The sequence below is a fragment of the Schistocerca gregaria genome, chromosome 8 (assembly GCF_023897955.1).
Source record: "Schistocerca gregaria isolate iqSchGreg1 chromosome 8, iqSchGreg1.2, whole genome shotgun sequence".
Taxonomy (NCBI): Eukaryota; Metazoa; Arthropoda; class Insecta; order Orthoptera; family Acrididae; genus Schistocerca; species Schistocerca gregaria.
The window spans coordinates 459,777,301-459,791,832 of record NC_064927.1 but is presented as its reverse complement, the minus strand read 5'-3'; the positions used below and the strand labels follow the sequence as shown (position 1 = coordinate 459,791,832).

The following is a 14,532-nucleotide window of genomic DNA, read 5'->3' as shown; positions in this document are numbered from 1 at the left end:
TGGGTTTTCTGCCAGATTTCGAGACAGTGTTTCATTGTGGAAGTTATTGAAAGTACGCGCTATATTTCGAACTTCTGCAAAACTTTGCCAGTCTTGGGGATTTTGCATTCTTGTAAATTTGGCATGCTTTTTCGCTGCTTCTGCAACAGTGATCTGACCCATTTTGTGTACCATGGGGGACCAGTACCATCAGGTATTAATTTATTTGGTATGTATTTCTCAATTGCTGTCGATACTATCTCTTTGAAATCATTCCACAACTTTTCTACGCTTCCATGATCAAATCAGGATAGCAGACTGTCTCTTAAAACTGTGTTAAGAGCATTTTTATCAGCTTTGTTAAACAGATATACTTTACGTTTCTTTTTGATGGTTGTGGGAGTTATGGTATTCAGCCTAGCAGCTACTACCGTGTGCTCGTTAATCTCTGTATTCATCATGATACTCACTATTTGTACAGGATTATTTGTTTCTAAGAGGTCATGTATGCTTTCACAACAATTTACGCTTCGAGTGGGCTCATTAACTAATTGTTCAAAATAATTTTCTGAGAAAGCATTCAGTACAATTTCAGATGACGTTTTGTGTCTGCCACTGGCTTAGAAGCATAGAGTAGATTGAAGTTGCCATCAACTTTAACTGTATGAGTGGAGTACCTATTTGAAAAGAGACTCAAGTTTTCTTCGAACTGTTCAGTAACTGTATATTCTGAGCCGGGGGTCAGTAAAACGACCCAATTAATAGTTTAGTCCGATTGTCAAGTATAACCTCTACCCATACTATTTTGCAAGAACTATCTATTTCAGTTTCACTACAAGGCAAAGTATTTCTGACAACAATAAATGTACTCCACCACCAATTGTATTTAATGTATCCTTTCGGAACACTGTTAGATAGTTTGAAAAAATTTCTGCTGGACTTATTTACAGCTTTAGCCAGCTTTCTGTACCTATAACTATTTGAGCTTCAGTGCTTTCTATTAGGGCTTGGAGCTCTGGTTCTTTCCCAACACAGGTATGACAATTTACAATTACAATGCCGATCGTTTCTACAACTAACTGTGTTTTATTTGCCCCTTTTAGACAGACGTCCTTTCTGTGGTTCCCTGGGGCCCTCTAATTTACCTATAGAGTGCAAAAAGGAACATAAAGACAAATTTAAAGGGAAACATTGCAGATGTGTCCAAGGATTTCCCTCAGGTTTGGTTTCGTCATTTACCCAAGACGGCTGCAGGCATTGTATCACTGTTTGGTTGTACATAAATCAGTTAACATGTTTTTCCAACAATGTAGAACTGTAAAAGGAATATGAGAAATTGTAAGACTGTAACTTAAACTGCAAGCTACATCTACAATGCACTTGAATGTTTCCGTCAAATAGATGCTCTTGTAAAAGAGAGTTAATTAAAAATCGCTACACATTTAGTGTAAGATTAAATAAAATAAGATACACGTATCAACTTAATAGTCAAATTTTGTTGCCAGAATTACATTTTTTAAAGTCTGTTATCTGTTTCTTGTTTGAAAATGAAAGAAATACATGGTATCAGCATCATCCCCTCTAAAGTCTTTACATGTCTCCCCACTTCCTACCCTGCAACGTTGGGGGGTGGGGGTTGTATTATGGTGACTGTGAAGCCTTGCTTTAGATATTGATAAGTTATGCATAATAATAATGCTTTGGTGGTTAACACAGTATTTAGATTCAATTGCAGTGTAAGATGGGTCAGTTGTCCGTTACTTTTTAATACCTTCTTAAAATGTGTATTTTTTAAACATTGTTAATAGCCTTCCACATTAAGTAAAATGCATTTTTTTTTTGTTCATGTGTGTTGATCTGAGGATGGTTGCTAACCAACAGAAACCTATTATCTATGTTTTATTATATTATATTGTGACTGGGGCCATTAAAATTTACTATAAATACCATATGGAGTCTGTAATTATGATTCTTCTATTTATTAAGAAAAGAAAGAAAAATGAAATATCTGTGGGCTAAAGACATTCATCTCATCAGAGATTATGTCAATAAATTTGTTTTTATTTTTGCAAGGACAAATTATTAGCTTACTGTAATTTTTATGAAAATTATCTATTCAAACCTGTTATTGCATTTAATAATTGTGATAGTGGCGGTATTGTGTTCTCAGCCACTTCTGAAATTCTCATAAACTGATTTTAATATTCAACAGATGAACGGAAGCTACCCTTGAGATTGGTGTCATATAATGTGCTGGCTCAAGATCTCCTGGAGAGCCACAGATACTTATACGCCGAATGTAAAGAGGAGGATCTGGTTTGGGAGAAACGTTGGAAGCGCATCTTGGAAGAGATTACTTCTGCAGAGCCTGATGTAAAAATTTTAAAATTTATGTTGTATGAAGCCTTTCACATTCAAAAACTAACTATAATCTTCTTTATATTGCAAGTATTGTCACTTTGTTTGTCATTTTTGAGGCACTCTTCACACAGGGGTACAATTGAAGTTGCAATTCCATGAATTCCTTGCAAACCTCTTGTCAGCCAAATATTAGTGTGTGTGTGTGTGTGTGTGTGTGTGTGTGTGTGTGTGTGTGTGTGTGTGCGTGCGTGTGCGCGTACGCGTGTGTGTGCTTAAATGAAAACTTAATTTTTGGAGGATGAAGGCATCATACAACTCAGATGTGCTACAGATATAAACACTCAAAGATAGATACAGCTTTTATATGAAAGCTCAATTTCTGAGTACACTAACAAATCATGACAGATAAGGTAAGGCAACTTAAAACAAGCACAGAGGTGTTAAAGTTGTCATTCGTCCCATACTCCTTCAGTAAATAGAACTGGAAGAAATATTAATACAGGGTGTAGTCAGACATCTTTAATTATCGCCTCCAAAAAATCGAGTTATGTCATTGTTTTTTGTTTGTCTGGAGATACATGTTTCCGATGTTTGTACACAAAGAAATCCCCACACTACAGTTCTGCAGCATGCTATTACAGGAGCCAAAACATAATGTGCAACCCATCTCTGTCTACTAGGACTGCAGACATGAACTTGCAAACAAGAAAGAAATTTCTCTTTGAGATTAAGTGATATGTTACACTTCTAAAATTTTTACAACACAGTCAAACAATGGAAAATCCAGGGTGGAATAACAACAATATTATGAGAAGGATAGTTGCTACTCATCATATGGCAGAGATACCAAATCACCGATAGACGTGACAAAACAACTGTCAAACAAAGCTTTCACCACACGGGACCACAGTCTCTGGCTACCAAGGCCAGACTGCGAGCACCAGTGTTTGATGGGGAAAGCAAAGTGGGTGGTGAGGGTAAGGAGAAAGCTGGGGTGGGGAGGGGGATGGATAGTAGGGTAAAGGTGTGGGACGGTAAAGTGCTGCTTGTGGGAACGTCCAGGAACGAGGTATGGAAAGGATAAGGCAAGTAGGTGCAGTTGGGAGGTTAGGCAGAGAGGTGGGGGAGGGGCAGGAGAAGGGGCAGAGAGAGTTCCCACCTGCACATTTCAGAAAAGCTTGTGTTGATGGGAAGAATCCAGATGGCACAGGCAGTGAAGGAGTCATTGAAATGAAGAATGTTGTGTTGGGCAGCATCAACAGGTGGGTCGTTCAGCTGTTTCATGGCCACTGTTTGTCGATGGCCATTCATGCAGACAGAAAGCTCTGTACTAAGAAGTCCCTCGCATACAGCCTAGCCACCCATGAGTGCCACATCTTTAGTGACGAGCAGTCCCTCTCAAAATACACCAGGGGTCTCACCGAGGCCTTCACAGATTATAATTACCTTCCAAACTTTGTACAAAAACAGATCTCCCATGTCTTATCTCTCCAGTCAACCACTGTCCAGCCACAAAGAAGCATTCCCCCCTTGACACAGTACCACCACAATCAATCCGTCCACCAGGGTTTTGACTACCTCTCATGCCCCGAAATAAGGAATGTCATACTCACTATCCTTCGTCCCCCTCCCACAGTGGTATTCCACAACCCAATGAACCTATACAATATCCTTCTCCATCCCTACATTACACTTCCTCCCAACCCCTTGCTTCATGGCTCATATCCCTGTAATAGATCTAGATGCGAGACCTGTCCCATGCATCCTCTCACCACCACCTACTCCAGGCTGATAAGAAGCATCACTTAGCCTATCATATGATCTACAACCTAAGCTGCAACCACTGTGCTGTATTCTACGTGGGTATGACAACTAACACGCTCTCTCTCTGCATGAATGGCCACTGACAAGCTGTGCCCAAGAAACAGCTGGTCCACCCAGTTGCTGAGCCTGCTGCCCTACACGACATTATTCATTTCAGTGACTGCTTCACAGCCTGTGCCATCCGGATCCTTCTCAACAACACCAGGTTTTCTGAATTCCACAGGTAGGAACTCTCCCTACAATATATTCTATGTGCGCATAACCCTCCTAACCTCAATCTAACCTCATCTTAACCTCATCTTTCATGTCATTGTTTACCCACCTATCCCCTTCTCTGTTCCCATTCCAGCACTACACAGCCCTCTGACCCACCAACACGCCCATAATCTCTCTATTTCTTTTGTTTTCCATTGCTCCCACCCCCTTCCTACTCTTCGTCTAACCTCCCGACTCCACCTAGCTGCCCTATACACTCCTCAACTTATCCCTGTATGCTCCCACAAGCAGCAGTTTACCGCCCGCCAACCCTGCCATATTATTCATCCCCCTCCCTACCCCAGCCTCCTCCTTACCCTCCCACGCACTTTGCTTATCCCATCATGTGCTTTTGCTTGCAGTCTGGCCTTGGCAGCCAGAGACTGTGGTTGTGTGTGTGTTTTGTGTATTATAATAAAGGCCTGTTTATCTGGAACTTTGTTTGACAGTCTTTTTGTTGTGCCTATCTACAACTCAACATCTCTGCTGTTTTTCATAATATTTTCATAATATTTTTACAACTCAGTCACATGAGCGTTCCACAGTGCTGTAACCAGTTGTGCCATTGTGGAAAGCTAATGGGGATGTATGTTATAAAATACAAAAAATCAAGCTTTCGGAGTCTGGCACCTCCTCCTTCAGGCAGAAGGGTTGAAGGAGAAGGAAGAGGGGAGAAGGAAAAAGACTGAAGAAGTCTAGGAAAAGTGGTAGATTTCGGGAAAGTCACCCAGAACCGTGGGTCAGTTCTCATCCCATGCTGTAAGTCTCCCCTGACCCGTGGTTCTGAGTGACTTTCACTAAATCTCTCCCTTTTCCTAGATCTCTCTAGTCCTTTTACTTCACCCCTCTTCCTTCCCCTTCAACCCTTCTGCCTGAAGGAGGAGCCACTGACTCCAAAAGCTTGCCTAATTACAACGTTTTCTTATGTGTGTTCTGCCACCACTTGGTGAGTAGATTTTTTATCTATACAATTAAATAGTTTTGTCAAAAATTCGTTGTTTTTGGTTGTTATAAAGTAAGAAATTAGTTACGTAACTTTATTTTTTTATTACTTAATTTTTTTTTTTTTTTTTTTTTTTTTTTTTTTTTTTTTTTTTTTTTTTTCAAGGCGATGATTAAAACTTTGACTGCCCCTCTGTAAAATGTGTGTGCAATAAAAAAAGTACCCTCTGCCACACACTTCATTGTAATACACCCAGCATAGATATACAATGTATATACACTGAGGATGGTTAGGAAATTGGGGAAAAATTCAGGAATTTTTTCATCTGAGAAAAATCCGGAAATTTTTTAGAATTCTGGGAATTTTTCGTTGTTTTGACATGTAAGATCTGATACTCTGACAAAGAATTTTTCTTTAGCCCACTACTGCAGAATAATACTGCAACGATGAAGCATAACGAGAGAATAACACCAAAATGAAACTTTAGTCCCAAAGAAAATCCTTCATTTACAACAACAAAACACAATGGACCAACAAGTGTCTACCCACAGCAAAATGTGTCAAAGGCTTTAGGATAAAGACTGTACAATACCTTGCAACAACAAATTGTTTTCTGTGAACTTAATGTTACAACAGTTTTTATTTCTGATGGGTCGCAGGAAAGTGTTGCGAATGGTAGTTTGAGAAGCATTACTTTCAAAGTAAATTCCTTTTATGCAAGATGAATTATGTTAAATTTGAGAATGTGCAATGACTTTCTTAAATCACATAGATTTTGACTCTCATTCAGAACTTAACACTTTGAGGACCAGCCACTTAGAAAAATTTCAGCCTAGAAGACCACCCATTTACGCCATTATTAAAAATTTTATTTATTCATTTGTGTTTGATGTATCTTAAACAGTAACACATGCAAAGCTGGCTTATTGCATCATGTGTCCTTTTCTCTGAATATCTTCTGTCATTGGCTTGTAGGAGTTGGCTACTGAGAAGTTACTCCAGATGTGATGTGACTGGTTTCTTAGGTTGCTGCAGAGGTGGCATCACTGGTTTTGCAGATGTTCCAACCTTCAGTAGAATCAGGACTCGAATAGTGTGTACCGAGTAGTTGTGTGCTGTTGGTGTTGCACCCGGGTCTTCGCAGGGGTATGATCATATGGCATGGGGTTGTGGGTAGTCTTAGCATAAAGTTGCTCCAGGGTATCTAAGTGGCCAGCAAAATACTACTTTGGAAGATGTGTAAAGGATTGTGGATGGGATGTTCCTAATTTATGAGTGCAATGATTGGTAGTCAAAGCCCTGGCAAAGGATGTGTATAAGTTCTTCCAGTGTGGTATGATGCTGGGTACAAAAGTATGCTCTTATGGAGATAGCTGGGAAATATGGGCAAATGTAGGTATGAAGTGGTAGTTCTGTTTGTGGACTAGGTTTTATCATCATCTTTATTGATCCAAGGATCACCTCTCAATGATACAGGAACTGTCAAGGTAATACAACACAAATGAATAGTTCAAAATATACAACACACAGAATACATAACATGCTTTTTGAGGATAGGGGTTTTGGTCAGCCATAGCCTTGATTAAGGAACCATCCCAGTAGTTGCCTTAGTGATTTAGGAAGACCACAAAAAATCTAGATCAGGATGGCCAGACAGAACAACTTCATCCCACCGAATATGAGGCTAGTAACTTAAGAGCTGCAATGCTCCAATCGGCTGGTCCCTATTGTACATTGTTCCTTGATTTATACATAATGTGTTTAAGATAACTAATAATATAAAACCCAATACCTTTCTTCATTGCTGGACACATTAAGGACATCCTTTGGAGGCCCTGGACTGTGAAGATGTTATTCTGTTCTTTGCACCAACTCCAGTCCGTTCAGAAAGCAGATGCCCTCACATACTCGTCTACAGGGTGTGGTAGATAAGTAATGAGACTCAGTCTAAAAAAACAAATTTATTGATCCAATTTGTACAAAACGTTAATATTCTTCAAAGTACTCGCCTTTGGCATCGACACAACGTTGCCAGCGCGTTTTCCAAGCTTCATAGGCCCCAGTTAGTCCATTTGAGTTATCCCAGTTAGTGCCTTCGTGACAGCACGTTGGATGTTCGGAATATCGTCGAAACGATGACCCTTCAGGCATCTTTTGACCTTCGGAAATAGGAAGAAATCAGGAGGACTCAAGTCAGGGCTGTATGGTGGCTGTGGCAGAACTTCAACAACAATTCGGGTCAAGTAGGAGGTCACGAGGAATGCTGTGTGCGCCGGAGCGTTGTCGTGGTGGAGACGCCAGCGTTGAGCAAGGTCCTGTCGCTTCCGTTTGACGGCTCTGTGCAATCGCTGTAAGACTTCTTTGTAGAATTCGGCATTGACAGTCTTCCCCTGAGGGACAAACTCTTTGTGAATTAACCCTCGCTTGTCGAAAAACACAATCAGCATTGTCTTGATGCGGGACTTTGACATTCTTGCTTTCTTCGGCCGCGGGGATGCCGGTGTGTGCCACTCCGAGCTCTGGGCTTTGGTCTCCGGGTCGTACTGGAATGACCACGATTAGTCGCCTGTTACTACGTTGTCTAAAAAGTGTGGATTATTTTCCAAATCATTCAACATCTCACGGCAAACGTCCACTCGTTGTTGCTTTTGTTCGGCGGTGAGCACTCGGGGAACCAATTTTGCGCAAACTTTCCTCATCATCAAATCTTGCGTAACAATTTGGTGAACCGTAAATTTATTCATGGAGACCTCATCGGCGATCATTTTGAGACTTAAACGATGGTCGAAGTCCAGGAGTTCTTTCACTTTGGCCACCGTTTCATCTACACGACTCGTTGAAGGGCGTCCAGATCGTTCCATGTCTTCAACGTATTCCCCCCCCCCCCCCCCCCCCCCCTGTTTTTAAATTCATTAAACCACCGGAACACTTGAGCTCTTGATAGGGAGTCTTCTTTGTAGGCCTCTGTAATCATAGCAAAAGTTTCCGAAGCAGTTTTGCCCAAGCGAAAGCAAAATTTGATTGCATACCGCTGTTCTATCGAGCGATCCATCTTCAGCGTTTTCACAAGTGTCACGGGCACACAAACAACGTAATACGCGAAGCTCAACCCTCACTGCACAGAGCTCCGACGTGACTGCGAACCGGTTCTATTGTTAGCTCAGATCCCCTACCACGTGACGTACAGGTGGAGACCGCCCTGCGAGCGACTGGGGCGCCGTGCGGCGGCCAGTCTCATTACTTATCTACCACACACTGTATACCCCCCAGTCCCCCTGAAGAAACTGAGTAAGCATCGATTCATGATGAGTAAGATGTTGAACTCAGGAGAAGTACAAGACATCACTATCATGCATTTTCATCTTGACTTGTGATATCCTTGTGCAAGCGGTAAACTGTGATCACAAATTGAAATGTGAAAGGGTGTTATAAGATGCGCCCTTTGATCACTACCCACTGCTATTAGCCCTCTTAGTGATCTTTAATTCTTTAACATACATGACTTCTGTAGACCGTTTTAGCTGCATTCAGTTGGTGCGTAAGTTCGTAGCAGTTTTCCATAAGTTTAAAAATAAATACAACAGATACACCTAACAGGAACTTAAGTCACAAATAATAATTCTCCTTCACTATGTACAACAGTTTGCCAATGTTGGGGTAACTTTTTGATTACTCAGCACTAGAAATCGCGGGTTTGAGATGAGAAACTTGTCAAGCCATGTTTGGAGTGCATTTTCATCTGAAAAGGAAGTTCCTTGAAGGCTATTCTCAATATAGAGCAGAAAAGGCAAAAATCTGTGGGCGCAGATGAATATGGTGGGTGCAGAATGACTTCCCAGCCCAACTCCTGTCCAGTATTTTTTTTCAGTGTAGCATTTGTTATCATGGAGTAGCATCACTTCACGCAGTTTTCCTGTTCGTTGTTCGTGGACAGCATCTTGGAAGACATAACAGTTGCTCTGTTGTTGACAGTACATGTCAGCAGCGATGGTTACACCTTGGGAAAGCAATTTGTAGCACACCACACTGTTGCTGTTCCATCAGATGCATAGCATTTTCTTTTGTGGATGCACACAGGTTTATGTAACGGGAGTTGATGCTTTGTTTGATCTCAGCCATCCCTTTCTCTTCCTTATATTAGCATAACGACACCATGTCTTGTCACCAGTAATGATACAGGATGGGAGTGGTTGGTGTTTTCATTAGCCACTTAATACCAAGAAACTAGAGATGCAACATATGGCCCGACAAGTTTTTTTAAAATTAGAGAACCATTTTCTTGCCATGCTGTGTCCAGTGACATTATCCCTGTGCACAATACAACTTGGTAATGGTTTTCCAATATGCACCACAGATTGGTAAATGTACTCACTTGGTGCAGTAAGGATGACCAATTTTTTAAATAGCTCATTACAATGACAGGGTGTATACGACCCGGGCGATCCGGGAAAAACCAGGGAATTTTTCCATCTGGGAGAAAACTGGGAAAAACCCGAGAATTGTTTAGAATTCCTGGAATTTTTCATTGTTTTAGTTTTCAGTTAAATTTTTGTGATTTTGACTGGTAAGAACCAACACTCTAACAAAGGATATTATTGTATCCCACTACTGCAGAATGATACTGCAGCAACAAAACATGAACGGAAAAGAAAATGAAAATAAAAATAAAACTTAAGTTGCAAAGGAAATGCACCATATACAACAACAAAACAGTGCTTATACAAGCGTCTGCCAACAGTAAAGTGTGTCAAAGGCTTTAGGAACACTATGCAATGCTTTATAACAACAAATTGCCTCCGATGAGCGTGATGTAACTACTGTTTAAATTAGATTAATTTGAGCAATTGCGGGCGGGCTCTTGCGCATGCGCAGTTGAGTCTCGCATATGAGTAGTACCATCTCCCACTTCTTGTTGTGGAAGTGTGGCTGAGTGCCACTACTTAATATTGCCCCGGTTCGGAAATATCGTAGATCAGGGGTTGATGCACAGAGCAGTCTGAGTTGTGATGGGGAGGTGGGTCGTCTCCACGTTACCTGTGTTTACATTCAGTGATTTTGTTGTTTCCTCTTTGTTTATTGTTCTCACGTTAAATGATAAGAAAACGGATTTTTATGGCTCGGAGCTATCAAATGAATTAAAATACATTTGCATAATTACGGCAGGATAAAATATGTTAATAGTTTCAGATTTTATTTCCACCTTTGACAGTCAAGCATTAATCGCCTTACAGAACAATGAAGTTATTTTTGCTGGTTGGCTAAAGAGATTTGGCTTATATTAATGCTTTCTACTGAGGCAGTCAAATTATTGGAAACGAAGTGTTTAATTTCACACTATTGGCTAGTTTCAACTGTTCGCTGCATTTCAAGTGCACGTATGGCATTATGCTATAATAAAGAACCAAACATGAGTACTGGTACTCCAAGAAAATTTACATACGGATGTCCATTTTAAGCCGAAGTATGCACTTTAGTATGGTTCGCGAAATCCCGACGCTCTTGAAGTATCCTTTGATGTCTTTGTTTCTTTTATGACATAATGTAAGATCTTTTAATGTTTTACAAATACGAACATATGGGCTTCCTTCATCATCGTAGCTGCGCAAGCATGCCGATGCCAGTTATCTGGCACTTTCTTGCAACTGCCGAAACGGACCTATTTCTAACAGGTATCGGGAAAATATTGCAAATGGTGGTTGGAAAAGCGTTGCATTCAAAGCAGATTTCCTTTTTTGCAAGATGAATTATATGCGAGAATGCACGATGAATTTCTTAAATCACAAAGCGTTTGACTCTCATTTAAAAATCAACTCTTTGAGGACGACCATTTAGAAGTATTTAGAGCCCAGAAGATGAGACATTTTCGTCGTTATTAAAAATTTTACTGGCACATTTGTGTGTGTGTATCTTAAAGTGCAACACGCGCAAAAAGATCAACATTATGTGTGGAAGCTTATCTTCTCTTCCTACTTATTAATCTTCGAGACCAATATTATATGTGAATGCTATGTATATTAATTTAAGCCATTAACTTTTCTTATTTGTGTATTTGCGCTACGTAAGAGTGATCTTGCTATTGGCTGACTATATCATGTGTCCTATTGCTGTCGTCAGCTGGCGAGATCACGTGAATGAGCCATGATGCTTACAAAAGTGCATCGCAATCTCAATTTCAATGCTTCGGAAAGTGACATGCATTATTTGGTGGAATTCAAATTTACATCTTCGTAATACGAAAATATGCAGTTTACTTGTTGCTGCACATCAAAGGCCTTTCAGTACATGTTTTTCCCCCTGAGTTTAGTTTTCTCGGGAAATTCTACGTCGGTATATAAAACCATCAACATTCAAAGGATCGATGACTTTTACAGTGTCGAGGAAGAGTATACTATCACTTAACACGGAAAAAGTGTGTTTTTAACAGGGAAAAACCCAGGATTTTTTTTTTCCTTGTCCACGTGTACATCCTGAATGAGCTGGACTATTACTTCTAGCTATTATTATTATTATTGCAACCCTTTTCTGCAGTTTAAAAACTGAGTTTGTGTTTTGTGCCTTCAGTCCCCAGAAAAGAATACTGTACGTAAGAACTTAGAGCATGTAAGCATAGTATGTCACACAAGATGTTAGCTCTTACTCACTGATGCTAAAACCTGGAGAGCATAAAATGCTGATGATGCATTTTTTTCCAATTATGTTCATTCCATATTAGGTGGCAATAAATTTTCATCCCTAAAAAATTTGTGATTACACAACCTACAAATATGTCATCTATGTTCTGCCTAACAGGTCAGGGATCCACCACACACAGGAAGCAGCTACATGGGTAACAGTGTCTGTGGAGGGGACTGGGTGTTTTTTTTATAGGTTACAGAGTCTTGGGAAACTAAAGCTCCCGAAAGAGCATCATTATAAAAGAGTGCAGGGCAAACACAGGAAGGTAGACATAGCAACAATTAGTACTGTAGTTGTAAATTCTCATAGCTTTGTTGTGAAAGAACCAGAGTTCCAAGCACTAATAGAAAGCTTTGAAACTCAAATTGGTATAGGTACGAAAAGCTGGCTAAAGCTGGAAATAAGTTCAGCACAAATTTTTTCAAAGGACCTAACGGTGTTCAGAAAGATAGATTAAATACCGTAGGTAGAGGAATGTTTTTTGCTGTCAGAAGTAGTTTACCTAGTAGTGAAATTTAAGGAGATAGTTGCTGTAAGTTAGTTGGGTAGAGCTTATACTTGACAACCAGGATATTATTACTAACTGGTTCATTTTACATACTCCCTGACCTAGATGATACAGTTGCTGAGCAGTTCAAAGGAAGCCTGAGTCTTATTTCCAATAGGTACCGTACTCATATAATTAGCTAGGTGCTGACCTCAATCTACCCTAAATATGTTATGGAAAATACATGTTTCACTCCAACTGTAGGCATATAATGTTTGAAATTGTACTGAATGCTTTCTCAGAAAAAAAAATTATTTCAAACCATTAGTTCAGGAGCCTACTTGAAGTATGGGGTGTTCAGAAAGTCTCTCCGCAGTGCCGTATGATTGTTAGCCATGCGTGCCATATGATTAGACGAATTGAACTGTGTATTGAACAACAGGAGGGGGGGTCACTTTCAACATTCAATGTGAAAATGTGTAAGTAAAAATGAATATTCAATAAATTAGTAACTCTTATTTCACTGAGTTTCTTTTTGCTATATTCACCGTGGCATATGGCACGCACAACTGACAATCATATGGCACTGTGGAGAGGCGTTTTGAACACTCCGTATAAATGGTTGCGAAAAGATACTTGACCTCTTAGCAACAAATAATCCTGAAAACTAGGGGGCATCATGACAGATATACTGATTAGTGACCACAAGGTAGCTGTAGCAAGACTGTATACCATGACATCCAAACCCACTGAAAATAAATGCAAAGTAAATCTTTTCAAAAAATCAGATAAAAATTTCCTTGGCACGTGTCTAGGAGACAGTTTTCATTTCTTCCGCTCTGGCTCTGTAAGCACAGACCAGCTGTGGTTTGAATTCAGAGAAATAGTTTAAACTGCACTTTACAGATACATACCACATAAATTAAGAAGAGATGGTACTGATCCCCCATGGTATACAAAATGGGCCAGAACATTGTTGCAGGAGCAACAAGAAAAGCATGCCAAATTTAGAAGCAGCAAAATCTCCAAAATTGGCAAAGTATTACAGAAGCTTGAAATTTAGTGCGCATTTCAATGTGAGATGCTTTAAATAATTACCACAAATAAATTCTATCTCGAAATCTGTCACAAAACTGTCAAAAAGCAAAAGAGATTCTGATTGCATGTAATGTACACCATTGGCAAGGTGCAGTCAATACTTTCAGAGCGCTATAACTATAGTGGTGTCACTGATAACAGTGCCACTAAAGCAGAGTTATTAAACACAGTTTTTTAAGACTCTTATCTCTAAAGAAGATGAAATGAATGTTCCAGAACTCAAATCAAGAACAACTGCCAACATGTGTAACTTAGAAGTAGATATCCTCAGAGTTGAAATAGCTTAATTAATGCAAGGCCTTACGTCTAGATTGTATACACATCAGGGTCCTTCCAGATTATGCTGATACAATAGCTCCCTACTTAGCTATCATACACAACTGCTTGCACTCTGAAAGATCCATTCATAAAAATTGGGAAGTTGCACAAATTACACTAATATCCAGGAGAGGAAGTAGGAGTAATCTGCTGAATTACAGACCCATATCACTAAAGTTGATTTGTAGTAGGATTTTGAACATATATTGTGTTTGCACATTTTGAATTACCTCGAAGAAAACAATTTGTTGACAGATATTCAGCATGTATTCAGAAAATAGCTTCTTGTGAAACACAACTAGTTCTTTATTCTCACAAAGTAGTAAGTGTTATCAACAGAGGATGTCTAATTGATTCCGTATTTTCAGAAGGCTTTTGACATTATTCCTCACAAGTGTCTTGTAATCAGATTGCGTGCTTAAGGTGTATTGCCTCAGTTCTGTGACTAGGTTCAAGGTTTCCCATGAGAAAGATCATAGTTCAAGGTAATTGACAGAAAGTCGTCGAGTAAAGCAGAAGTAATATCTGGCATTTCCAAAGAAAGTGTTAAAGGCCCTCTGCTCATCCTAATCTACATAGATGATGTATGAGA

The 14,532-nt window shown here is 39.8% G+C and overlaps 1 protein-coding gene across 4 annotated transcripts in view; it reads left to right on the top strand.

The window, feature by feature from the left end:
* The window catches only part of LOC126284067 (protein angel homolog 2-like), a 166,854-nt gene that overhangs the window by 57,875 nt on the left and 94,447 nt on the right, over positions 1-14,532 (top strand). For all 4 annotated transcript variants that reach the window (XM_049982693.1, XM_049982692.1, XM_049982695.1 and 1 more), the window contains one exon: positions 2,192-2,352. In XM_049982693.1, the coding sequence (XP_049838650.1) occupies positions 2,192-2,352 (161 nt within the window). The remainder of the gene's footprint in view (positions 1-2,191; positions 2,353-14,532) is intronic.